We start from the raw sequence: 27,502 nt of genomic DNA on the forward strand, positions 1-27,502 counted from the left end.
CTCCGCGCCGACTATAGATGTACAGTGTAATACAGGTCTTTTCGCCGGGTCTACTTTTGGGGGCCGCTGCTGCTCTCTCAAAACTACTTCAAAAGTCTCATGAATAATACAATGCTCGAGGAAAATCTGCATCAAAAGAAAAGAGAAATTGAGAAGTAGAGAATGCCAAGAGGCAAATTGTCCAGAATGGGAAACGAGAGGCCGGAGGAAGTGAGATGAGAGCAACAATTTAGACAAGCTCCTCACTCAGAGATGCAACGCGTTTTTTTCTATCATTGTATTTGCCATCATGTGTTCCTTTATATCCGAACTTGTGCGTAACTCTTAGGTGAATGAGATACTATCTTGTTTTCTTTTAAGAGTTTCCTTTGATACTTGCACTTGAGGTAATTGTTTCGGCCTCTGAATGTGCTCTTAAAGGACACTAGAGTTCGATCGATCAAGACTAATCAGGAAAATAGAACTGTTGTGGTGCTCATCGTTCCCTGGGAGTTATTTCTTTTTGCCTTTGCATAGAAATGTGGCTGCTAATTTATCAGTATGCAAAGCTTTAAAAAAAAAAAAAAGTAAATAATGCAACAACCATGATAAAAAAAATATATTGTAGACCTGCAGACTTTACTAAAAAGGACAGCGACAGCACTAAAGGACATTGGGAGAGCTCAAACTCCCTGGGACTGGGCGAGTGACGCTGCGTACGAGTAAAAACCACCGAGCACCACGGCAGACGAACACTGCTCTTCATTATCGTCTGCTAGACTTTGGAAATGCTGTTGTACCTGACGGTCTCTATGGAGATGAGGAACGGTGTTAAACTGCTACTTCAGTGCACCAGCAACAGTACAATACACTTATCAAATCCAAACTTTACTGAACTAATTTGAACTTGTATATTTGTACGAGGAAGGGCCAAGGGACATATCAGAACTTTCACACACTTGAAGCTCTGTTGAGTTGGTGCTGGCACACAAATGCCAACACACACACACACACACACACACTGTATGTCAACCGCCGGCGCTTGTAGTAAACATCTGAAAGGAACAGGGGTAATTCACTTGATAAATGTCAACTGAAATGAAGCTATCAGCTGAAAGCAATTTCCTTGTGCTCGCCTGTGTTCTGCGCCAGAGACTTGGGAGATTTTCACCCCTCCATCGATCATGAAGCCTCTGTTTTAGGCCAAGGTACACAATGCCCTCAAATTGCTGACATATGGACCTAGAATCACCACAAAAACCTGCCATTTCCACCACGGCCCGCCTCTGTCCAGACCCAGCCACTCTTCTCCTAAACTCTTGTTTATCCAATGACTCCAGTCTGTTTAGGCCATTAAGGCCAAACCATTTAGAAAACACGGAGCCAACGAAAATGTAATAAAGCCACAATATGTAGAAATGCTCCTATTTTACGACAGACAATCACAAAAGTCATCGTTCTCCAGTAAAAATTGTATCTGCTTAATAGTATTCAAGTCAAAGTGGCGTAAGCTGTAATGAGAGCGTGCAGCAAGTGTGTGGGCAAACCTGGTGATTTAGGCCTGTCGTCGTGTGGGCTGCCTGCGAGCAGTAGCACAGGAAGTATATCCAAACTGAAAAACAAACCATGATAGAGATGAAGACACTCACCACATAATAATACGAGGAGGTACGCACTGGTGTAAACAGCAGCGGATAAAGATCAACATGTGTTATAAGTATTTGCAATAAAATGTAGCTGTACACCATTCAAAGAGAATCTATTTCAGACCATCAACTCTCTCATTTCCTACAGGACTTTTTATTCGTGCCAGAGCTTATAGGTATGTACACAGGAAAAGTCCATTCACACTAAGACTAAATGCAGGGAAGAAAGATCAATAGAAAAAGGAAAACAGAGAGAGATGACGCATGGTGGGCTCCTTTAATGGATGTCATCAATAATGTCAGTTTCCGCTTTATTGTGTTTAAGATGTAACCATATTATAAATGAACAGGAACAAAGGCCATTTTTTTTCCATTGCATTATGAGCAGACTTTGCATCAATGCGAAACAAATGTTTGGCAACGAGCTAATTACACTGTTTCACATGAATTCTACAAAATTCTCACTCTTGCCACCGAGAAAAGCTCTCTGTCAGTTTCCATTCAGACGGGTGCATTTGTTTTACATAAACAGACAGCCCTTGTGGCACAGGGTTTGATTGGGAGGCCCACAAATCCCATTAAAAGTCCATTGGTCCCTCCCTTGGTGTTTGTTTGAAGACAGAAGAGTAACAAGGCAAGAGGGAGGTGACCGCTGCTGTGTCCCTGCTGCCTGTCCGTGCCAGTCTCTGTTTATGCACGGATGAAAGATTGGCATCTGCAAAGGAACAGCGGAACGTGTTCACCAAAACCAGCAATATTATTCTGTTGTCCTTTTCTCACGCGTGGCTACAAGTCCTCCACAACCGTCTATGAGAAGTTGTCAGTGACAGTTAGCCCAGCAGCTCCTTGGTCTTGGCTGAAAGAAGCTTGTCAATGTCCAGAGTAACGCGGTCTGCGACCTGCTGGATCTGCAATGAAAGGTCACAAACATGTCATTTTATGGAAAGTCCACAAAGGCTTAAAGGTAAAGCAGAGCAGATGGTGAACCTGTTTCTCCACAAGATGTATCGTGTCTTCAGAGTGGCCTTCCTTTGCCTTTTTGACCTGTGTGATGGCGTTGCTGCGCACTCTCCTCACCGAGTCTTTAGCCTTGTTGCTGAACTGTTTGGCCAGTTTCGACAGGTTTTCTCGATGTTCCCGTGTCACCCTACGAAATAGAAAAAAGAGGACGATGATATTGCACTATACAACATTATTAAAGCAGCACTTTGTTGCATTGATCTTATAGATACAGACTGCATCTTGTCATAGAAGGGGGCGTGGCCTCGCCAAGGGGGAAAATAGAATCTTTTGGGAAACACAATTTTTCACTCTTTTTAGCCGTTTTCTGGCCAAATATAAACATATCTATCAGATACAAATAAAGTCTAAATCGTGTCCATATGGATGTTTATTGACAGCAGATTGCTCAGTAGAAGTGAAAAAACGGCAGTTGTAGCTAGCACTAGCGAGTGTTAGCATTAGCATGATGCTAACATGAAGCACCACGTTAGCATTCTCCGTTATTTATGTATTTATGGGCTGTTGAACCACTTCCCTCATGTCCATGTCATTGTATTTTTATTTAGTAGAAAACTATATTCAGATTTCAGAATTAGTTTAAGTAGTTTTTGAAAAATTGGAGAAAGTTTAGATTTTTCTCCAAATTGTTTTCCCCCTTAACTGCTTAAAAAAAATGACCATATATGGGCGATTTCAGAGATGCTGTCTGTATCTATTTCAATGCTCTATAGTAGCGTTACAGAGATTACACATTTTTATATATTATTGTGTATTTATATAAATATATAAGAAAAATATATACTTTCTATTTGAAAAATGTAGGTAGACTTTAAAAGTGTAGTCGCTTATAATTACATTTTTGAACACTAATCAGCCACTTGCCGAAGTTGGAGTTGATGTTTGGACACCGAGGGTTTGAATCCGCACCAAAACATCAGCCATTCCAACAAGTTTTTTTTCCGTGTGTATTTGCACTTTGTAATCACTCCACAAATCCCATTTCCCCCATTTCGCTCTCTTTAATTGGCATTTTTTCGTTGTTTTTGCCTCGCGGACTATTTGCAAACAATCCAAGTGCGGCGCGTATTTACCACAAACAATACGGCCTAATTACCGATTCCAGGGCCAATCAAGGAGCGCCTTCTCTTTGGAAATGCAAATGGGGCTGGGAGCGGAGCGCGCCGAGGCTGATTGCAGGGGAGAGCGGTCTGACTCTCGTGTCCCTCTTCTGCCAGACAAACACCTGCTGCTCCATGCGCACACGCACGCACACACACACACACACTTACACGCACACACACAAACACACACACAGCTACATGTACAAGTCCTGTTTACGTGAGCGAGTGACAGATCGTTTTGAGCCACCTTTTTGACTTGGCACTAAAGCGCTGCTCGATTATGGGAGATTAACAATAAAGATTATTTGAGCCATAACTGAAATCACAATTATTCAAACAATTATTCCTCGACTGAGAAGTATTATTATGAAACTATGTCAAATATAATGAGAATTTAAAGTATTACAAAGTGCAAATATTGGGGGGAGAAAAGCAAATGCGGTCACATTCTCTTTTGTAAATGAGTGTACTAAATATATTTTCTCGATTAAGTCATTTTTGTAACGGACATTGCAACTGCGCCCCGTCAAGAAAGACCCACACGGCAAAATGACGGGACACTAAACTACTACAAACTCAAGCAAATAAGTGTGTCGCAAACTATCAAAAAAAACTTTGGGTTTTATGCTAAGTTGAAATGCTACACTGTAAGTCTTGGAAGTGATGGGCGAATTTATGAATGACCAAAAAGGCTCATAGAGACAATAATGGGGGAAATAATGTTATTTATACATAATGTTATTTGCTAATTCTATTTGTGGGAATTTGCTAAATCAAGGAACAGGTTTACAAATAAATATAACTTTGTGGGTGGTTCAGTGGTGAATCTCAATGTCCTTCCTTCCTTTGGCAATTTTAGAAACTGTATTAACCTTTATTAACCCTTTAGCCATTTTTTGGTGTTTTTCTGTTGCTTTTTCGGCTTTTTTTTGTCACTTTGTTACATTGGTCGCTTTTTGTATTTGGGTAAAGCCAAACTGGAGAAAATTAGCTTAAGAGGTTAAAAACCTTTATGCTACAGGATGTGGAAACTGTTTCACTTTAACATTAAAAATAATAATTTAGAAAAACAATAAAGAAATATCAACCTGTGTTTGATCAAGAATTAAGTTGTCATTTTGTTGCAGTGGACAATTTATTTATTTTTATCCAAAACATAATTTAAATACTATTGTTTAATGGAGACGGCTGCGTTATGGTATAAAATGTTCTGTCTGGTAAGGGATCAGTTTAATTTCAAGGCCATTAGGGCACCATTTCCAATCTATCAGCCGCTAATGGCCTGATGAAACTTCCAGGAGTATTTGAAGTCCTAATGCTTTCATAAACCAGGGGAAATTTGGAAAAGTCAGACGGAGGAAAAGCGAAGGGAAAGTTTGGGAGAGACTCACTTGGGAACAGCCACTTTGATGACGGTCCCGTCCGCCTCGGGGTTCAGGTTCATGCTGCTCTCTCTCAGGGCGTGAGTGGCCGCCGCAGTCGCCTGGGGGCACACGAGACACACGTGGCACAAAGATATATGAGTGTGTTCTTAGCTTTAACCAATGGGCTGTGCTGAAAGGCGCAGGTACGTAGAGGTACAACCCCAGCTGGCAGTCATTAGGTGCTGCACACACACACGCACACACACACAAAGGCTGCAGCGTGTGGAAACGCCTTGGGCCACTGTCAGCCTGGGCCCACTGGGACAGGACTGAGAGGTTGCAGGGCAGGGCGCTGACCCCTGCTGACCCCCATCCAGAGTCTGCTTGTGCAGTGTATAATACATGGTTACGAGCACAAACACAGATGTGGTTCAAGTTTGTTTGTAATTATTAAGTCGAATTAAATCTTTCTTTGAGTCCATGGGCTTGTAGTAAAAATAACAAACAGCCCGTCTAATGTTGCAATGTGAAGTATTGGCGGCAAGTGAGTGGTTAGCGCGCTCGACTCACAGCAAGTGAGTGTCTGGATGGGTTTCCCCCATCCCCCCCAAAACATGCACAATAGGTTAATCCTTCAGCCAGGTAATTATGAACATCAGCCGGACTCCACATCTGGAGACCAAATCCCGGGCGCCATGCTGCAGCCCACAGCTCCTTACAAGCATCGAAGGATGGGTCAATATATGGGTCTTCTATAGGGCTGCAACTAACGATTATTTTGGTAATCGATTAATCATGCTAATTCTGCTTTCTGACTGGATGAGACAAAGACAGATATTTATGAAATTTACAATGTACAAAACACTGCAGATCCTAACTTTAAAAACAAAGTAGGTTTTCATCCAAAATACATAATTGTCAGGTGTTTTTTGCTCTATTTTAGTCTGGGTTTACTAGAAAACGATTAATCGATTACTGAAATAGTTGACAACTACTTTAGTAATCGATTAATTGTCGATTAATCGATTAGTTGTTTCAGCCCTAGTCTTCTAAGACCTTCTAAGACCTTACTGAGAGCGGGGACGTCTCCAGCTCATGGAGATGTTGACTAAAGGCAGAGGCATGAGATTTAAATAGCATCTGTGTCTAGCTGGTCATTAGGGGCATGTTTTGTATTGGTGGCAAAAGTATAGTCCATAATGTCCACAAGTTTATGCCCCAGAACTCTGATTTGTAAACGAATAGAATCTTTATCAGTGCCTTTCACATGATACAAGCCACCCAAAGTGCTTCACAAGAGAATACTTTCCATTCACTCCGTATTCAGTGGCAGTATGTTACACATGTAGCCACAGTTGCCCTTGGAGCAGACTAAGGCGTGACTGCACACCAGTGGCGGCTCCTCATTGACTACAAGGAAAGATGAACTTTACCCAAAAATTCAAATCAAACAACATTTATTTAGGTAATTTAGGTATTAAATGTCAGGATAAACCCAGTGTTATGTGTTTAATGTTGGGAGAGTCAGCAGGTGTTTCAATGAGGTCTTCCCTGTAGTTTCCCTCTGTACCTCAGAGCTGCCAGAAGCTCAATGGGAAATCCCATTGAAGCTCTCCTTTTAGAAAGAACCCTCTGATTGGCTAACTCTGATTGCTGTGAAGCTCAGAATTATCCCAAATGTGGACCTGGCTTCTTTGTTTAGTCCCCGTTTGGACCTGGTTTAGTTCTGGGTTAGTTCTGGTTTAGTCCCAGGTTTTAAATGTTTTGTAGAGTTTTGTTCCAGACTAAACCCAGTGTAGCTACTTTTTGTTTGATTTAGCTTCTGGAATACTGCATTTAGGAAGGAATAATAGGAATACTGCATTGTAAATGTACGGTTCAAGGTTGGTACAGGTATATGCAGGTCCATGACGATGAATAGAAAATATCATGAGCTTATCATGAGTTTGAAAGACCACATCTTTGTTAACAGACCCCGACCTCTACCAACCACTCAATGTCACGTATCACTCACAAAGGCACCTGGAGAAACACCCATCCTCATCATCACGCCTTCACGTTACTCTGTTAAAGTGTATTAAAATATAGCATCTACAAATCCTTCTTTTGTTTTAAACTTTATTTCACAGTCTCTTACAAAAACCTAAAAAATAAATTAAGCAGCCTACTTCCCCCCGTCTGACAGCACATCTGCCTTCTTCTTACAGATTACAGATTAGACGAGAAGTGTTGGGTGCGTGTCGACTGATGCAGAATAGAGAGGCAGCTGTGCTCTACACGCTCATGGAAATCCCAACATTAAACAGGATCAAAAGGAAACTAAATATTAAAACAACAGCTCCATATGCAACACATGTCCATATAAAATACAGGCTCTTTTCCCAAAACACTAACAACTAAACGCAGGTCCAAAGGGAAGGGAGCCAGATTTTTAACAGACACCCTGCTCAAATCGTGTCGACAAACCGCATGACAACTCCCTGAGCTGGGCTTTACAAAGGCTGCAAATGTGCAACACGAGCAACACAGCGTTTCATTTCCGATATCCCGTCTCCTCTACAGCCCTGGCTTTTTCGACAGCTCCTCCCGGCCTCTTCTGGGGAAACTCTATGGCAGCGAGATTAAAGGAATCTATTTGTGTGCATTAGATTAATTCAGCAGATCTCATTTCTTAAGTTCATCCGGAGCCGCGGCGTGCTCTCCAGACGTCCTCTTTGAATGGGGCGTGATAAATTCAACTCGTACCTATGTTTGATTGTTCTCAGCATCGTATTCATCACTGTTTCCTGCCTCCAACCAAAGACTGCTCTGGTGGTTACGGGGAAACTCTCTGGGAAGCCAAAGCAGGCAAACTTCTGGTTAATATGACGGAGAGGAAGAGGGATCACACTGAAATGCAACATCAAACACCACGGGTCTGGTTCAGAGCGGAGTCTGAATGTGCTGAATATGAGGAGTGGGTGCTCTCTGCGACTATTACATTTTATAATATCTAAAGTTGTATTCTCCAGACACATTATTCATAATTATAACCTCTCAGAAAAGCATTATAAAGGACCTAATATGGCCCACGTGTCTAACAAAAAAGCATTCAGTCCAAAGAATGAGCTGGAACTGCCACACAATGGTGCTGCTGATTAAAAATTGAAACTAACATCCAAATTTGATTAAACTTTAATTAATTGCACAGCCCTAAAAAGAAAACATCTTATTAAGTGCCACTTGCTGCTAGTTCCACTGTGTTCCCTAGACATTTAATGAATGAATGGAAAACAATGGCAATGCTGCTGCTACACTTGGTAATGGATAGGCATCATTAAAAGCTGATTAGTGCTGGTTACTGAGTGAGGACTTGTAGCGCTTGGGACATCGCAATACTGTTTGTCTCTATGTGTGGCCCGAGATGCATTCATTGACCTACACAGCAGCAGAGGGGACGGGCGCTTAAGTTTTTCCATAAAACGCGTGGTTACAGTAATGTTTTTACATGCCTCAAAGACCATGAAAAGAAAAGGGTAAATTAATTTCTATTACTTTTATTATAACATACTTCCAAAGCTTTTTAGTAGCTCAAATGAAACGTAAGACTTTCTTTGCTTCACCCGAGCACCGCACAGTCAGCTCAGACTTTGTGTGTGGCTGTGATTACTTCAGAGCGAGTCACGGGACCATCCAGAAAATAAAAAAGTGGGAGCGAAAGGGGTCAAACAGAGAAAAATAATCCGTTCCTTCCTAACCTGAGGGTAAAATGAGGTCATTTCCCTTTCTGTGACAACTCACATGCTCAAGTGCCCACATCTCAGCAGTTGTACATACACATGCAGCTATCTTTCACTCCAGAACAAAGGGCTGCAGGAGTGATCAATCAATTAGCATCTTAGTGCAAGAGAGAGGCAGATTGAATTTCATCTCAGTCCTGCACTGGATCACTCTTGCTCCAGAGAGGATTATTTTGATAAAGCTTTCAGTTTCTGCCTGTTTGTCCGTGGGAGACAGACACAGAGGGGGAGAGGGTTCTCTCACCTCGGGAAAGCTGCTCATGTTGACCACAATGATGTGTGGAGACTTCATGGAGATCTGGCCCAGTTGGTTCAGAGGGAACTTCCCATCTTGAGTTGTCACCACGATGTGATCCAGAGCTCCTAAACAGGGCACACACACACATGCATGTTATTCACTGATAAACTAGACTTTGAAATTATAATGAATACAGGAAATCATTGTTGATTTACCTTTTTGTTTTGCAAATTGCATTTTCCCACAAATGTTTTTAGTGTTTGTCTTTTTAACAATATATAAAAATAACAACAACAAAAAAGAATATAAGACAGAATACAGTACATAGAGCCAGAACATGTATTACAGTGGCCTCTGACAATTTGGATCGATGTTAGGATTCATCCTGGTCAGCTTGGATTTATGGAGATGAGTTTGTGTGTCTCGCACACATTGAGGTTGAATGAAATTTGGTCAGAACGTCAGCCCACTCTGCTTCACTGATACATATCTGACAATCCTGTTCCCAAGCCCCTTTAATAGCGGACATAGAGGTAGCATCAAAGCGACAAATTAGGCGCAACATTGAAGAAACAGATTTATTTTTAGTTGGGTTGAAAGACATCACATCATCAATTACATGGGAATCCCAGGATGTGCCTAACTTGTAAATATCTGAGGAAAAAAAAAATGGTAGGGGTAAGTGATATACACCAGAGAGCTGCTCAAAAGAAACAAATTTGTTCCCAACAAAGAGGTCATTAAAGCTTTTCAGTCCCTGTCTGAACCAAATGTTGCAACTTAGAAGGAGGGGAAAAGTTATTGACTACTATTGGACTGAAGAGATTCATATCTTGGAGACCAAAGCATTTTCAAAATTGTGAATAGATTATAATTGAATTATGAACTACGGGGTTAGTAATACGCAAATGTAGTAACAGAGGATCTGGTGCAAGACAACTGTCTTGTAGTTGTCTTGCACCAACTACAAGACAGTTTCTCCAACTCGACCCACGATGGCCCACTGTGCCTGACGGACAGCAGATATTAACGGCCCAGTAATAATATCTGAAGTTTGGTAGAGCCAGACCACCATCTGCTTAGATTTATGCAAATGGTCTTTACGCAAACAGTTTTTTTTTTACCATTCCAGACGGAAGACACTGAAATAAGTACAAATATTGGGAAGGCACAGACATTTTAACAACATTAACTCTACCAATCAATGAAAGTGGAATGAGTGGCCATTTAGATAAATGGTGTTCAACCATAACCTGTCAATTATCAAAATTATTTCTAAAATTCCTTGTCCCAGTGACTCCGGGATAAATAAAACTATAGCTTAGCCATCTTGAATGACAATGCAATATTTTCTAAGGGCGCATTAGTTCAATTCAATGGCAAAAGTTCACTCTTATGTACATTTAATTCATACCCAGAGATTTCTCCAAATCTTTGAAGAAGCTCCATAATAGACGGGATACTCGTCTCAGCCTTAGACACAAACAGCAACAGATCATCCGCATAAAGAGATCATTTATGTTCCGTACCCGACAATGCCCTGAATAGAAATGTTGTTTCTTATTCACTGACATTTTTATGACCTTGGTTTCTGTGTGGAGGAAATCGCACAAGAAAATTATCATTAAGTATTGTAAGAATTTAACAAGTGTCAAACAAGTTGAATTAGAACAAAGATTTCTTTGAAATACACAAACAATGGCACATTTGAGATCCATTTTTTGCCTTTTGTCTTTCCCATGTGTCGCCAGTGAGAGATGACGGGGTGCGCTGCCCGCAGCAGTGGACCTCGCTGGCTCAGTCGCTCTGTCACTCTCGTCCTTCTGGCTAACCTTAGACGCAGTTGTTTCCTTCTTCCACCTCTGTCTTACATCAGTGCTCCCTGTGCACCAGTGCAGACTGGAACGCTGCTGGTCAGTGTTTCTGTGCTGGAGCAGGAGGTGAAGCTGAGGTGAGCCAAAGGCAATAGTTGCCTCGTTCTCTAACTCTCACTACAGATATAAATATAAATAATTATCATTTGGAAACAATGCAGAGAGCTGTTTAATCATTACTAGTTTAATAGATGTAAAACAACCACATTTAGTACAACTCTCCAAATATCTATGTTCTAGCAACTTAAAGCTGATTTTTCCTGTTCAAAATATTAAATGTAAAGTTTTGGCCAAACTCATTTCTAGCTATCACTATCCCTCCTGCAAGCGCAAATTATTCAAGCAAATTAATTGTATGCACCTTTCACGCCCGTGTACAGCTTTAAGCGGTGGCAAAGTGAAGTCCACCCCCATAATAAATTGCATTAATTTAGAATCTACATCTATCATCGATCGCTCAATAAAAATGTGGGTGAAAACGATGCAACAAGCTCTTTTTTTTTTTTTGCAACACACGCTATGATGGCAAAAACATTTACTCTTCAACGACAAAAGGTCAGGGACGCCAGCCTTAATGCGACCAAATGTATGAATCCTGCAATAGAGAAATGGGAGGAACATTATTTAAATCAAATCACAATAATGGAAATAGAGAATGTACGAAGAATTAGTTTGTATCAATGGCCATCACTGTTTGGCTCTATATGACTTTATGATCAATCACTGCACCCCTATATTGAAAAGTAGGGTGCTGTGCAAATTCATCAAACTGTATAAATAGGCCTCATGCAGGGAGGAGGAGTTTGTAACAAAGTTGATCACATATTCTAAATGTAACTAACAATAAGGTTTCAGGCTGATAGTTGCCGTTTATATTTTCTACCATACATGAAACGCTGCTGGACGTTTACATAGAAAAATGATTTTTATAGTTAATATTTAAATGGTGTAAAAGTATACAGCCACACAGCTCTTCTTTATGATGTGAACATTTGGCACTATGGCATGCTTGTATCTGATTGCACAAGTCTTCAAATGTTTTTTTTATTTTTTATAATGTGACTTACAAAAGGTTTGAGCCACACAGATCAACAGCCTGGTACCGCTGGGCAGAATCATCTTTCTGTAGTCTGGCTGTGCCATAATAAGTGATCATGCCAGCCGTGTGGGAATCTGGCATTTCCCGTATCGCTAGCTTCTAAATGGAATTGTAATTATAACTATATAATTACATCCCCAACTAAGAATAGAAAGGAATAGTTGATAAAATTACTCTGAATTACCAGTACTTTGTCTGGCATGGATGGAATATTTCCCATCCAATATGTTGTGACCAAATCATTGAGCCAGTATTAAGTCTAGATCTTGATCACGTCAGGTGGCATTCCCACAACCAAGTGCTTTAAAGTTTAGCCGTCCACACCCAGAAATTCCCAGACAATCATTCTGGACAGCAATCACTCCTAGATAACTTTTTTTTTAAGATAATGACATGATTACTTGTTTGGGGATTGTTTAGTCTACATCATGTTACCACAGAAACACATTCTGTCCATCATAATTTATTCTCATAGCGTCAACCTTTCACTGCGCGTCCGAGTAAAGCTTTATACCACACATACATACTCACACAGCGAGCCTAAGTATGTAGAAGCATGTCTGATGACACACAAGAGATATCCACACACACAAAAGTACGGTATGATTTTAATTAGAGCCAGATGAGAAGGTTGTGGAAGAAACACACACACATTGTCATATGAGACTGAAACAGACGTCATTTCATTCCACCATCTCATCTCTGCCGTTAACCGTAAGTACTGCTGCCTCCGCGGATTATCACACAGCTGCTCAGAAAAGAGAGACTGTGTTTTGGGAATGGGATCAAGGAACAAAACAGGAAATACAAGATATGCAGCTTGAACTAAATTAGTAGTCCATCCAAACTGTGCTTATATTAATTAGATAAAGGAATAGACTGCTTGTTGTAGCTTTGAATGGAATTTAAGTGTCCACAACAATAGGGCCAGAACGCTGCAGAGCCTTGACTAGAACCAGAAAATACAAACTCTCTCCATGGCCTCTGACATGCGAGTGCCACATGAACCAGCTCAGGTTGTGCCGCCTGCTTGTCCCAGAGACAGTCTGAGACAGGCCTCAACAGCTCTGACAATGTTCAAATCCAGAATGAATATGACATTGAAACAATTTGATCTGCACTGTTCACTTTTAATTGAATTGTATAATGATTATGCATGTTTAGTTAATTTGACTTTTTTTGTGCTGTCTCCTGAGAAAAAAAAAAAAAAAAAATCTGTAAAGTTTAACTGTCGAATTTCAAAAAGAAAGCAACTTCTACAGGCCAGATAATGTTGATATAATAATAAAAGATGTTTCTTAGTTTGTTTATACCTAAATGTGGATGTAATAGAGGGACAAAGGGAGGGATTGAACATGATTCAGAGACTAACTGAGGTCAATGGGCAGAAGAACAGGGGAAAAATGATAAATGGAAAGATGAAAAAAATGTTCATGTAGTGAGATTTATATAAGACAGAGAAAGGGGATCCTTATTACTCACTAGAGATTGATGATACTGAGAAAAAAAATCACATCTTTGCAAAGCAAAAACATAGTGCAAACAAACACCAGAAAAGTATCCTTCTGTTTCTAACTAGACACAAGATCTCTCCACCCTCAAGTGTTAGAAGCCAGAGACAGAGTTTCGTGACCTGGATATAGTTGAGGAAATAGAGGTCAACCTCTGGTCAACGTGAGGTCACAAGAAGGTGCTTGTGAAGTTTCTAACAAAATGGTGCACATATTGACAATGTGCATAAGTGCTCTAACATCTAATATTTTTGGAATACCATGTATTTATTTATTGTTTAGTCAGGACAGTGCATGTTAATGAACATACATGGATACATGCATGTAAACATGCTATGTCGGGTTGTAGCCTTGGGCTAGTTTCCATCTGTTGGACCCCCATTCGCACTCTCTATTGTTGTACATGTTTTTAGTGCTAGGGAAAACCGAAAGTGCCCGGAGGAAACCCATGCAGACATCAGGAGAACATGCAGACTCCACACAGCGTCCAGGTGGAAATCGAACCTGGGACCTTCTTGCTGTGAAGCACGAGGGCTAACCGCCACCAACCAAATTCTTAATCTCATGTAGATACAAAATGAATGTACTTTATGTAATTTGTAGTATTTGCAAAATGAGTATTAACTTTAGATAGCCCCTTCAATATTCACAATTACAATCCTTATAGTAGAGCCAATATGATGTAAAATGTAAAGATCAGTCACAGTGGGAATCCTATGTTTACATAGACTTTTTTTTTTTTTAGGTCAATTAGAATTTTAAAAATCATTTCCATTTGCTAAATTCAAGCAGAATGAGAGACAGAAATTTCTACACGGTTTTAAATAATTTTATACAAAGCCAAAAGTTTACATAAATTTAATTTCATTAATATTTGGTAGCATTGTCCTTAAACTGTATTATTTTGGGTCAAATGTTTTAGATTTCCTTCTACAAGCTTCTCACAATAGTTGGGAAGAATTTTGGTCCATTCCACATGCCTTTATAGCTCTGCCCTTACATTGGTGAAAGACCATTCTGGAGAATTGGGACACCCTATGCACTCGCACCCACGTGCGAGTAGGGCCTGGATTGAGATCAGGACTTTGTGACGACCATTTCCAAGCGTTGACTTTGTTTTCCTTAAGCCTCTTTGTAACCAGTTTGGCAGTTTGCTTTGGGTCATCCATTTGGACCCATCTGCGCTTAAGCTTTAACTTCCTGTTGATGCCTTGAGATGCTGCTCCAATATTTCCACATAGATGACATCATGAAAAATGAAGACTATTTTGTGAAGTGCACCAGTACCTCCTGCAGCAAAACAACCCCACAGCACGATGCTGCCACCCCCGTATTTCGCAGTTGGGATGGTGTTCTCAGGCTTGTAAGATTCCCCCTTGTTACTCCAAACGATGGTCATTATGGCCAAACAATTTAAAAAAAAAAATTCTTCTGATGTCATAAAAAAATTAAAGTCTTTATCCTTTTTTTATTTGCAAACTCCAAACTGGATTTTTGATGTTTCTTTTGAAGTAAGAGCTTCTTCCTGCCCACGTCTGTACAGTACTCGTTTCATTCTGGATAATTTTTTATTTCAATTTTTAAACTGTTACCAGTTTCAGCATCTTCACCAGGTCTTATTTTTTGTTCTTGGGTTGATATTCACATTTCAGACACAGCACGTTCATCTCTGGGACACAGAACCCGCCTTCTTTCTGATCTATTTGATGGCTGGACATTTCAATATTTAAATACTTGAGTATAATTGTTTGAACCAATGGACCTGGACCTTCAAGTGTCTTGAAATTGCACCCAAGGGTGAACCAGACTTGTGCTTCCAAGGACATGACATTGTCATCTGGACTTTCCAAAATTGTTTAAAAGGTATAGTAATCTTAGTGTAAATAAACATCAGACTTTGTAGAAAGAAAAATTCGATCTCTCATTCCTCTGGCATTAGAAATAATGGCAAGTAGAAGTATTTTTTTAAATTCTAATTGACCTAAAAAAAGGAAAAGTTAATTCTGGTTTCACGTCAGACAGAAAAAAAAGCATATGTGTCTGTTTATACAGTGTAAACATCTGGTTCCCACTGTAAACAAAATTGTCCAACATTGAAAGTGCAGCAGACAATCACGTCGAGCTAATGTGTTGTTCTATTTAAACAGTATTTTTGTACATATATTTATTTCATTAATCACAAAAACACATTTATGGACTCAATTGTTTTAGACAAACCTGGGGAGGTCCTGATGCTGAGGTTTCGGGTAAAGTCTTCTTTGAGACCATCTAGAACTGCATTCATGTCCATGTTCACTTCATTCAGATCAATGATGTCCTCCACCAGGGCTGAATTAATACTAACTTTAGCCGCCGCCCCCTTTGCCTTGGCTAGAGGATGAGAAGGCAATAATGATATACAATGCATATCAGATTATAATATTTTAAAGATGTTATCAGATATTTCAACAAACCTTTTGCCTTTTTAGTGGCATAAAAACGGTAACATGCTGAGGGTAAACTTGTCCTGGGACACAGAGATACTGTGTTTAATCTACTGGCAGCCACTACAGGACACCGTAGCTGCTGCAACAGGGGCTTGCAAAGCAGAGGACGCAGCAGGTTAACACTCACTGCCATGACTGGAAAGACAAAGAAAGAAGCATTACCATCTTGATAATAGACAGCCAGTCATCAGCAGGAGGCACACTTTTCATAGAAACATTTTAGAAGCCTGAAGATTTCATTCACAGCACAAAATTGTTAAACAAAATAAATAAATAAATATGACCAAGAGGTTACTGAATGGCACCCTCTATTGAAAAATATTTTATGTGGGTAACCCTGATTCTATTTCATGAACAGGAAAGATTATATGCAATTAATAACAATAGATATTCAATCTATCATTGTTACAATACCAAAACACTAATCCCTGATGTGCCTTTTTATTACAGAGCAAAAGAACAAAAGGTAAATATCAACTTTTATGTTTATTATTATATTAGAGATGTAAACACACTCACTACCTCCACAATGTGCTACCGCCAAACAATGGCAAGCAAACATTTTAGGCAAACATGAGATTACCACCTCAGAATAACAGCCTGAACACAAAGGTGAAGCGGTGGACCGGACTGTTTCAGTTATGGGATGGTGACAGATCTCTTTAGAAAGAAAGTCAAGCATAAAACACAAGTGCAGGTGTTCAGCAGAGTGAAATCCTAGAGATATCCCTCTGAAAAAATACTTCCTCTTGGTCTAACCAGCTTCTGTGCTTAGATGAAGGTGCTTCCTAACATGAAGACTGCAAATGTTTAAGAATATATATATATTTAATCATATTAATGCTTCATTATTACAGTGTTATCTTAAGAGCTTTATTACTCAGAAACATATGTGTAGACGCACTTTTTTGCTCCTATGGTGTTTCATTGCATCTGTATTTTAAAGTTATTATGATTTTAACTACAACTTAAGTGAATAAATAATACTTGTTAAAGCTAGTGTCAATATCAGCATAGTTTACATGAGGCTACATAACAGAAATACGTGTTTGAAGGTCAACGACGGATGTGATCTATAGATTTTTTGTATTTGCTACGTATTTAAGTTGCAGGCTACGACATACTGTAGGTGAAAGACACATATATTTAAAAGCATATACTTACTCTGAAGATCGATGTCCTATGAAGTGAATTTTAGCAGACAGAAAAGCGAGGAAGACACATTGCACCGCTTGTACGTCATAAATTTGCGACGACTGGCTTTGCCGCACAGTCCTAGTTGAAAACACTCCCCGGAGCTCCCCGGAGGGGCGGTGTGGATGGACCTGCAGTCCTAGGAAGCCGCACTTAACGCCGGCGGGAGGTACGGTCCCCAAACCGAGCGCACCCTGAGGACTCCTCCGTCAACAAGCGACAACATCATCCTGCGCCTTTGTTGTTAGAGTAGCGGACGCACAGTAGCCTTTGAGCTACCTGCCACAAAATAAGATTAATGGCGATGTCAGCATGGTTTTGATTCTATTTTGACACTTACATATTCGTATTTTGGTTCTTACAATTACAGCTTAGGCTTTATCAGACGACCCGACAACAGTAAGCAGCAGAAAGTGCTTAAGGTAAACAAGATCAAATCTTTTTAGCAATTAGCCCCTAGCTTTGCCTGTTTACAAACAGCAGGACATTGTAATTATCTGTTTTGTAGAGGCAAAACAGAATCGTGTCTGCCTGTATCTTACTAAAGATATATAACTATAATAAGAATACAATAAAGATCCCATTATTTTACGTTGGACAAATCCTCGGGGTGCCCCAGTATCGCGTGCGTGCAGCACACGGGATTGTAATATTAGAACTATATTGAAATAATAATAATAACAATAATCAAGATACCTGCAACCCACACAACTCCAAAATATCTAATCTAATAGTTATGAAATTATAGAAGCACAGTTTTAATTATTATGACTTTCTGGCTCTCACTGATCCTGTCTTCACTCACCTCTCTGTTTCTCTTTCATCTTCTCTTTACAAAGGTCACATGTCGTCTGCTTCAGAGACAGTCGAAAATGCCTCCATTATTTCAGATAGTGGTGCCCATGAGGGAAACCGCTTATGGATTGGTAACATCGATCCCAAAATCACAGAGTGAGTAGCCTCATATTAGTCACTCTAATGAAGTGGAATTTTGACACTGTCAAATAGAATATTAAAAAAACAAATCAACTTACAAAATTACAGTAAATGTATACAGTATATTTAAACCACATGTAAGAACTGGTAGTAACAGATAGACTTTGTCCACACAAACATAGTGTACAGTAAGTTAAAGATATCTATACAGGGCCTTAAGATATTATAGAGATTATATATGAGATTCATATCCAAATAGATGAAATTCGACTGTTTTTTGAAAACCCACAGGAAGTTGGCAAATCAGATGTATATTTATTTTCAGTTTATTTATGCATTAAAGTGACCATGACAGTGATGGGGAAACCTTGGTGCTCAGAATCTAGACAAGTCCATGAAAATGATCCATTTGTTACAGTTTTCAAGAAATGTGACAATTAATGTGAAAGCCTAAAACCTTGCTGCATTGACGAGTATGAATGTGTGGTTTTGCTCTGTGATGTGCCTGGCTCTGCCTTATGTATGGGTAAAGCATTGTGTGCACATCTATGATTGATGAACTGTGTGCACAGGCTGTGTGTGTGTGTCACAGCCTGAGACTGAGCAGGCGGCGCTGGGCGTGTGAAAGACAGGCAGTGAGGCGTGGAGACCTGCTCAGCTAAGGACCAGCCATCATTCTTCACTCACCTGCCCTGTTTACTTTCCCCACGTCAGCGTCGACCTGAGCGTGTCTGGCTGTGTTAGTGTTTAGCTGTTTGTGTAGTGGCACACACTGAAGTGTCTGTGTATACTTAGAACATGTCTTTTTTTTACACAACATCTTTCCTTCTTTAAACGTCGTATTCTCTGTGATTTGCGAGTGCGCTGTATTCGTGGCACAATGTGATGAGGAGTCGTCATTCTGAGTAATGAGCATGTTTTTGCGTCTGTGGGGGCTGTTGGAGAATTGCAGCTCTGGTGGGCGTCTAGACAGGCGTTTCCTTCCCTTTCTGCTGCTCTGCTCTACTTCTGCCCAAAAAGGCCAATACCTCACAGTATAGAGAAAAACAAGAGAAATGCCCATGGCCTCTCCACCTGATTGGGAAGATTAATTAGCTCCTCTGAAGCACTTTCCTCAGCCACTGTGGGTTGACTCACAAGCCTCTCAAGGTGCAAGATGCATAAAGGTATTTACTTATTTAATTAGTTATGGTGAATTGTAATCTAAATACTAAGTTCTACGACTACAAGAAATTACACTTGACTGTTTAGATACTTTTCTGATGAATAGAATGAAGGACAGTTTCGTAGATCACATTTTCTCCCCATGCCTATTTTTGTAGACTTAAAGCAGTCCTAATGCCCCTAGAGGCCATAAGCGCCACTGCAGGTGTCTTAGCATGTTATGTTTTTTTACTCATTAATTGTCCGTGAGAGTAAATACTATGCAGTGAAGACAAAGGGAGAGAGGGATATTGTACATCCAATTACACAATGATCATTTTTTCCAACTCAAACTTGGCTGTAAATACTGTTTAAGTGGCGCTAGCCCGCAGTTAGGTTTGCCCGTTAGCCTGTTAGCATCTTCTTCGTGATTCCATTAGTGTGTATTGCACCTCCGACCCGGTGCAGGGAAAGTTGCAGGCATGGCTTTCTGGCCAGAGACACCAGGGGTAGATGAAAAACCCCAATCATCCCATTAACACACACACGTTACTTTGTACTGCTTTAATTTGGCAGAAAACGTGGCTTATTTTCAAGTCTGCCACTGATTGTTTTGTTTCGTTTGTTTTTCACCTTTCAGCAGTGCAGGTGTAACATGTGGTGACGTTTCATCATGTCATGTTGATGTTCCTGCTCTTTGTTTCAGTTCATTCTATCACCTTCGTGTTAATCCATCACTTTTCCCACTAATCCGTTTCGGAACGATCCACTCTATGGACATCCAGTTTCTTTTTCAAAGCTTGTAGTCGAAGCAAATACCAGCCTTGTTCCTTAAGAGTTTTCCACTCAACAGGTGGCTTCCAAGTTTAAACACTTCTCTTCCCGTGCCGGCCGTTTTCTGGGATGTCTTTTCTCTATCTGTCTTGGGCTTGCATCTCCTTTTCCTTCCTTCCTCTCCTATGCATCCTAAATACATGTATGCGTCCTACCTGGCACTCAACCTCCTTTGGCTTCTCACCTCAACGCCTCTCTTGGCTCACCCCCATCTTCCTCCACCTTTGACCTGACCGCAGACCAATATGGCTGCAGTGAACGCTTTGCTTTTCCCCAGCCCTCTCCTCTTCCTCCGGAGGATTTAACAACCCCCACGAGGAGTGCTCCATTGTGGCTTGGCTCATGGATTCATAAATGTTCTGGGATGTTCAAGTCATTAATGTCTGTGTAAATCTCACCTATCTTTGGCTAAGATTGACATGTGTTGCAGAGTTAAGAGTTTGTTGATGTTGTTTTTGCAATTGGTGATATATTCTGCTGTAAACCATGCATTTTGGTAATAAAGTCAGGTAGAGTCCACTGAGGGTGTAGTCTGGGAAAAGCAGAAGTCCTCTCTCCCCAAAGACCCCAGGGAGAAATTACTGCAACCTGTAGCTAAATGCCAAATCCGTCACAATTGTAAACACAAGAAAATGAGCATCTATCAGTCATCTTTGTTATGACACATAAGGCATTGGTTTCCTTGAGGATTGTTCCTAAACAGACTTGGGAGAATGGCTGAGGTAAAATAGGATAACCCTATAAAGCACAGCGCTGAAGTAAGAAGAAAGGAGGATTTTGATGATTTCTTGTGCTTTAGTTTTTAGTTTTAATCATCACAGGGCTTTAAGTTTCAACTGTTCTTTGGAAATAGAAAAGATTCTCTTATATTTATACCTGCTCACATTTGTTGAACATGTGAGAATAGAGCAGACAAGGGTGGACAGCATACCATTTAAAATTATATTTCTAAAACAGCAGCGAGAATTTGCAAATTAAATTATCTCATGTCCAAACTACATTATATTTACAAGACACCAAACAGTGATTGTTGCCACAGTAAATCTGTTCACACTGATTGACTGTGGCATGAAAGGTGAGTGAGCGATAGTTTCCTGAAGTGGGACTGTTTTTTAGATGCTAGAGAAATACTGATACTGTGTATGGATTTGTGGAAATTATAACAAGGCACATGACATCTTTTCTTTTTTTAGACAAATGTCTTTTGTGTATCTTCCCTGATCAAATCAAATCATTTATTTGCCAGAACAAGAAATCCATGTTAATAAGTGATAACACTCATGCAGCAGAGATAAGAGGACCCTGACCCTGAACATAGCGCCAGTCTGTTTCCAGGTTATTGTCACACAAGATGTTTTCCCAAAGCTTCAGGCGTTCGGATACACGCACACCTCCAGTTTTCTCACTGCGCACAGACGGTGTATTCGCTGTCCTGCTGTCCCAGACTGTTGAGAACAGTCAGCGCAGGTTGTTTGCGCTGAGCCTTGTGCTCAGGGGGGCTTTGAGGTTTCCTCTGTTTTATTCCCTCATTGTCCTGCTACCGTATCCTCCGTATTGTCTAAATAAAAGATTTACTGTTGGTGGCATGCCACCACAGCTAGGCTGATGTCAGTGATCTGTTCTGGAATCAAAGCTGCCATTCTCATTAACCTTATGGGACCAAATGTTTTACCACTAGGTCTGGGTACCACTATGGTGTGGTGTGCATAAAAAAGTTAAGGTACTACTGGTCTTTTAAAAAGGTATCAAAGTCTTTAGATACCAAGTTTTGATGCTGGGTCCAGACTCCAGAGACGGTGCTTAAATACGTTAATTAGTTGCTTTAGCTCAAATAAAGGATACAAATTAAAAATAATTATTATTTATTTGTTCAGGTATCTGTATCGTAAAAGTATTGCACTGGTATCGAAAGAAAATAAACGGCACCCAGCCCTAACCACAACTCAACCGTATTTTCATTTTTATTTCATTTATTTATTTATCAGGACAATGTACAGTTCCTTTATGCTCGTGAGCAAAGATGCTTGTGCCAGACTGCAGCTTTTTCAAGCTCGTTTCCATCTGTAGTCCCACGGGACAAAAAAGTTATATATTGTTCAATCTTGGTTTTAACACTTATTTTAGAGCCATTTTTAACTCTTCCTCTGATCTATGTCCAGGTACCACCTTGTGAAATTATTGGAGAAGTTTGGTAAGGTCAATCAGTTTGACTTCCTTTTTCACAAGTCTGGGCCCCTGGAGGGGCAGCCGCGGGGATACTGCTTCGTCAACTTCAGCACAAAAGAGGTTTGCACTGTTATGATCAAAGTAACGATTAAAAACCTTTCAAGCTAGAATGATCATACAATTAACTACACTTGATCCTCCTGATCAATCTTGTTTCTGGCCCCTAGGACATAAATACACAATAAAGATGGAGGAGCTTCTCCACTTAATCAAATGTCCACAGATCTGTCGGAGACATTTTAACATCTATATCCAGATCAGCATCATGTTTCTGACACGCACACAGACAGACCGCTCTGCATGGAGCGAGCCTAAGGACAATGATAAGCATCTAGTTTCACAGCTAGTGTCTATCAGTGGGATATGAAACCCTCCCAAAAGGATTATACAGAGGAAGTGGCTGTTTATCTTACACGCTCACACGTGCGGATAAAGCACTTCATTAGAAACATTGAGCATCAAAGCCACTTGCATGTTGATGAGACAGACCACATTTTTTCAAACAGCTTCTTCTTCAGACACACACACAGTGGTGGCCCACATCAGAGCGTATCATCACCTATTATTGTTTCCCCCTGCTCTATATGAATGATAATGATTTAATGACTCACTGGCAGGCAGTAATCAAGGCTGATTTTAATCATAGTCGTACAAAGCTCTTCCGTTTTATTACTTATTTGACTTTCTTTTTGTGTACTTATTTGTAGGAGGCAGAAAGAGCAATCCAGCGTCTAAATGGAAAACTGGCATTGTCCAAGAAGCTAGTTGTGCGATGGGCGCATGCACAGGTGAGGGTAAGTGTCACTACACTTCGTACAGTATGTAGGGCCTGAAGGTGATTAAATTAAACTACACATTTATGGAAAAAATGTCTGTGGCCAGCAAATTTATGAAAAGAGTTTATTCGCAATTCATCAAAAGTCTGAAATAGCAACTAATAAAATATCCAGACTGTTGTAACAATATTTTTGATACACAGTGTAAATAAATCAGTTCAGATGGAGGTTATTATAGAACGGCACATTAAGTCTAAACCAGTTTGTTCCATTAAGGTAAAAAAAAAGAGTAAACAATTAAAGGATTTGACCAATCAGAGCATTATGAGCATTTACTGGTTTTATTTTGGGATCTCTGCAGTGGTCCATGCAGGAACGCAGCACTTATGCCTGTGTGTTTAACAATGGACAGCCTCCTGGTAATGGGTGAAAGGATATCCTGTATAGAGACCAATCACACCCTTCACACACGCACACACACACACACGCTCACACACACACACACACACACGCTCAAACACACGCTCACCACTGCTAGTAGCAAGGGTCAGGGTCAACACTGCTGCTGCTGAGAGCTTTACTGCATGTTGTACGCATCTTACTTCAAGAAATAAAGATCTCTGGTAAATGGTTTTCTCGCCATTTGCCATTTTTACCAAGAAATCGAAATAGTCCAAATGCAAGCCCAATTCCTAATGGTAATATTACTGTAGTATTATGAAACAGAACAAAGCAGTTGATCTGGAAAAGTCTGTCGAGTGCCAGACGTACTAAATAGTCTTTATGTTTCCCTTTTTCCACTTCTACACTCAGTATTGATCATTCTTTAATCCCTGGAGAGTAACTGTAGTGCGTGTGATTATGCAACTAGTGGTTCCCAACAAGGGGGGCGGGACCCTGGTATTGTGCCAGGCCATAAGACACCCCAATGTCAGATATTTAGTTTGAAATAAATGCTTATTGGCAATTATGTTTATGTTTAATACTGTTTACACATTGTAAGACTTTACATCTACTGTGAAAATACAAGTTGTTGTAGCAGCAGCAACAGCAGTCCCGTTTTTTCAGGATTTATTCTAAAATTAGTCACCTGGTTGGCTTTGGTTTTAACCCCCCCCCCCCACTTTAACCGAGCACATTTTCTTCAGTTCGGCTTTACCTAAAACTAAAAGCTTGGGTAAAACGTAATGCCTTATTTGAAAGCAAAGGCCTTTAAAACTGATTGTACCTTTTTTTTTGTCACATTTTGAAAGCGCTTTTTGGTCTCTTTTTTTGATCACTTTCCTGCTTCTTTTTTGACGTGCTTTCATTTTTCTATTTTTTTTTGTTTTGTTTCTGTTGCTTTTTCATCATTTTTTGGTCACATTTTTCTCACACTATTTTTAATGCTTTTTTTTTTTTTCAAGCTTTTACATTTGGTTAAAGCCAAAACTGGATAAAAAGGGGTCGAGAGGTTAAATATCCAGTCTTAATCAAAGCAATACGTCGACTCAATCAATGAATCCAGCTTTTCAGCCGATCTCTTCCCGTTTGCAGGTTATTTTAAATCCTTAGTGAGCGCTCTTCTTTGTCTGTAGGCATTGAAGATTAATTAGATACACTGTACAGTACATGGACTATACATTCCTGCCCCATGCCCTAGGAGTAGGTGGAAGGGTAGGGTCTTGACTATTGTACATTGCATTGTTCCAAACCTATTCTTGGCCTTATATGTTGTTGATATGTGCCCCGTGTCCCTCCTTGTGACCTGTTGTCCTCCAAGACGTGTGACAGCTCAATATTTCAGCACGAGTTTGGTCCCGGTTGGTGCGTGACTGCTGTTCCTTCTCTCTGTTTGTCTCCACAGGTTGGAAGAATGTGTTGGCGGGTGGAGATGTTTAGAAGGTGGTTTTTTGAAAGGAATGAGTGCGGCCGTTTGTTACTGCTCCTTCATCTTGATCCTCGCTCATCCTTTTAGGGGTGTGATTGTGAGCTGGAAATGCGGTGTTTCTGAAGCACCAGCAAAGCCGTACTTTTATGACGCTCATGTCCGTGAGATGAATGTCCAGAAAGATGCTGTTTGTGCTTAATATGACGGGCTTTGGGGTTTGTTCTTGCATTCTTTAGATATCATTTCTTCATCTTTACTCCGGTGGTCTACTTGCACTGTTAGTTTGATTAAAAATATCAGAGTGTAATGATGTGATCGAAACAATTTCATTTAAGAAACCAATCAGTTAAAAAAAATAATCCATGTTTTCTATTCTTTCTTCCCTCACTCCTTTGTTTGTTCGTCATCCTTTCATGACTGTTTACATCACACTTGTCTTGTGAAATCTACAATGGGGTTTGTTTGGGTGGATCTGTGCTTCTCATCTGCAGAGGTTTGAAACTTTCCGTAACGAGAAGTCCATGCCCTCCAGTCTGGAACCGTCATCCAGCGGCGGAGCGGATTCTTTACCAGCAAATCACCTCAGGTCAGCGTCTCTTCCCTTTTGTCGGCGTACGGACGAAAAAGATTGTAGTCAAACTTTGCATGACTGGGTGTTAGCGCCCCCAAAAAATTTTGAAAGACATTTTGGATATGATTTCAATTGTTTGATATTAAGAGCACAGACACATAGCATCTTAAACAACAAATATGATGGTTTTATTTCAAATTCAAGCTGTACAGACGGACTTCTTTACAGGGATGCACACTCGGGCATAAGTGTAAACGTCTTCCGGGAGAAAATACAAGTTTTCACACTCGACCCTTGTTCGCCGCACCGCTAAAACCCTCAGATGCAGCCGTCATGGTCGCCCCACTGTTCTTTTTTCCCCCCTCTTCCCTTAGACGCACTGTAATTTCACTTTAAATGTCCCTATTTTCTCCTGTGTAATCATTTTGTCATTGTTGAGCGTGAGTGGTAATACGCACGGCTCTTCTCTGGCCCCTATCCTTCCTTCTCTTTAAACATTATCCTCTCGTCTCCGTTTGGCTCTTGTAGCACGAGCGCCAAGATCCGAGCCATCGAGGCCAAGCTGCAGATGATGGAGGAGAACCCAGACAGTGACTGCGGGGGCCCGTCGCCGTACATTTACAACAAGCCCCCCGAGAAGAAGCGCTGGGAGCCCTATGGTAGATCGCAGAGCCGGCCCTTCCGGAGATATCGGAGATGACCCTTCCTCCTGCTGCTTCAGAATGTGATACCTCCTCCAACCAAACAATAAACTCACAAGCGGACTGCTTTACAGATCAGTTATAAAGACTGTTTAGGACGGGGCCCAACATATGAACACCTTTTTTTTGTGCGCTACCTACTGGACTGTCCTGTTAGCACTCTGCGTATTCACCCAGGTTATCAATGTAAATCATTTATAATTAGGTTATTTTAGGATTTAATTAAATTTGACATTACATCATGCAAGGGCCTTCCCTCACAGTGTTTACCCAAGACCTCAATAGATAGATATGCAAAAAAGTGTGCAAAATCTTACTTTGTGAGTTGATATTGTTGCTGTTGTTGTTGTGTTGTTGTTTTTTACTGTTACTTTATGACACATAGTACAACCATGCTGTCTTGTTTGGTTTATTTAAACATGAATGTCTCCGAAAATATTTCAATCTGTTGTCAGAAGTGTGTCATCTCGTGCTCAATGTGCTAAATAAGCAAATGTGTTTTGTTTTTTTTGTAAATTACAGAAATAAAGATACCATTTAATAGTGCCGCATTAAATGGTTTGTTTCATGCGTGTGTGGGACGCACTATGAAATGCGTAATTCCGCACGATTGTCTGCGAGAGCTGTGCGTACCTTTTCATATTTGATAAAGGCCTCTCTGTCGATTAGCCCCGAACCTCAGATCTTTCTAAAGAAAAGAAAAAAACGAAAACATTTTTGTATTTTATGAAATAAAATGCATTTGTTAACATTGCCTGGGTTTCTGTTTTTTTTTTTTTTTTTTTACTTTTCTGCCCCGTCGTGAAACAATAGTTTATTGAACGAGTGAGGGGTTTATTTATGGTGATCACTGGTGCGCCACATGGACAGATAATTGAGGACAGACTAATGATTGGCACCTTGATTTGAAAGTTCCGCTTTAACTGAACGGCGTCACTGATGCTGTAAATTTGATTCTGTTTATGTTGACTAAATCTATTTTCCTCGGGTTATTTAGCCTATCCTGGTATAGCCAACTTGGTCACCATTTTTAAACACTTTTGTCAACTGGATTTATAACAAATACCACAAAAATACAGTAAGCATTATTGCGTAGAGCAGCACAGATGTGCGTCATGATGCCATCTTTAACTTTACTTAACGATCAATTAC

General features: G+C 40.3%; 2 protein-coding genes across 2 annotated transcripts; one reads left to right on the plus strand and one right to left on the minus strand.

Moving 5' to 3' along the window:
* Window positions 1-1,892: 1,892 nt before the first annotated feature.
* On the minus strand, window positions 1,893-17,351 carry mrrf (mitochondrial ribosome recycling factor). Its single transcript, XM_079551892.1, has 7 exons — window positions 17,264-17,351; window positions 16,067-16,234; window positions 15,831-15,983; window positions 9,136-9,254; window positions 5,140-5,231; window positions 2,613-2,772; window positions 1,893-2,533 (listed from the first exon to the last, which is right to left on the minus strand). The coding sequence occupies exons 2-7, from the start codon at window positions 16,230-16,232 to the stop codon at window positions 2,456-2,458; spliced, it is 768 nt and encodes a 255-aa protein (XP_079408018.1). The 5' UTR covers window positions 16,233-16,234; window positions 17,264-17,351; the 3' UTR covers window positions 1,893-2,455.
* A 172-nt stretch (window positions 17,352-17,523) lies between these two features.
* On the plus strand, window positions 17,524-26,484 carry rbm18 (RNA binding motif protein 18). The gene is made up of 6 exons (XM_079551890.1): window positions 17,524-17,715; window positions 18,133-18,244; window positions 22,366-22,492; window positions 23,140-23,220; window positions 25,570-25,664; window positions 26,178-26,484. Exons 2-6 carry the CDS (start codon window positions 18,138-18,140, stop codon window positions 26,347-26,349), a joined length of 582 nt encoding a protein of 193 aa, XP_079408016.1. The 5' UTR covers window positions 17,524-17,715; window positions 18,133-18,137; the 3' UTR covers window positions 26,350-26,484.
* The last annotated feature ends 1,018 nt before the right edge of the window (window positions 26,485-27,502 follow it).

The sequence above is a fragment of the Gobius niger genome, assembly GCF_951799975.1.
Source record: "Gobius niger genome assembly, chromosome: 2".
NCBI classification, from domain to species: domain Eukaryota; kingdom Metazoa; phylum Chordata; class Actinopteri; order Gobiiformes; family Gobiidae; genus Gobius; species Gobius niger.

What these genes read in the sequence shown, in the direction of transcription:
- rbm18 (XM_079551890.1), top strand. Translation starts at nt 18,138, where the DNA reads ATGTCGTCTGCTTCAGAGACAGTCGAAAATGCCTCCATTATTTCAGAT. An exon ending in ATCGATCCCAAAATCACAGA is followed by an intron (nt 18,245 to 22,365) that starts GTGAGTAGCCTC and finishes ATCTATGTCCAG; the next exon opens with GTACCACCTTGTGAAATTAT. An exon ending in TTACCAGCAAATCACCTCAG is followed by an intron (nt 25,665 to 26,177) that starts GTCAGCGTCTCT and finishes TGGCTCTTGTAG; the next exon opens with CACGAGCGCCAAGATCCGAG.
- mrrf (XM_079551892.1), bottom strand. Translation starts at nt 16,232, where the DNA reads ATGGCAGTGAGTGTTAACCTGCTGCGTCCTCTGCTTTGCAAGCCCCTG. An exon ending in CAGCATCAGGACCTCCCCAG is followed by an intron (nt 9,255 to 15,830) that starts GTTTGTCTAAAA and finishes TGCCCTGTTTAG; the next exon opens with GAGCTCTGGATCACATCGTG. An exon ending in ACATGAGCAGCTTTCCCGAG is followed by an intron (nt 5,232 to 9,135) that starts GTGAGAGAACCC and finishes GTGTGCCCCCAG; the next exon opens with GCGACTGCGGCGGCCACTCA.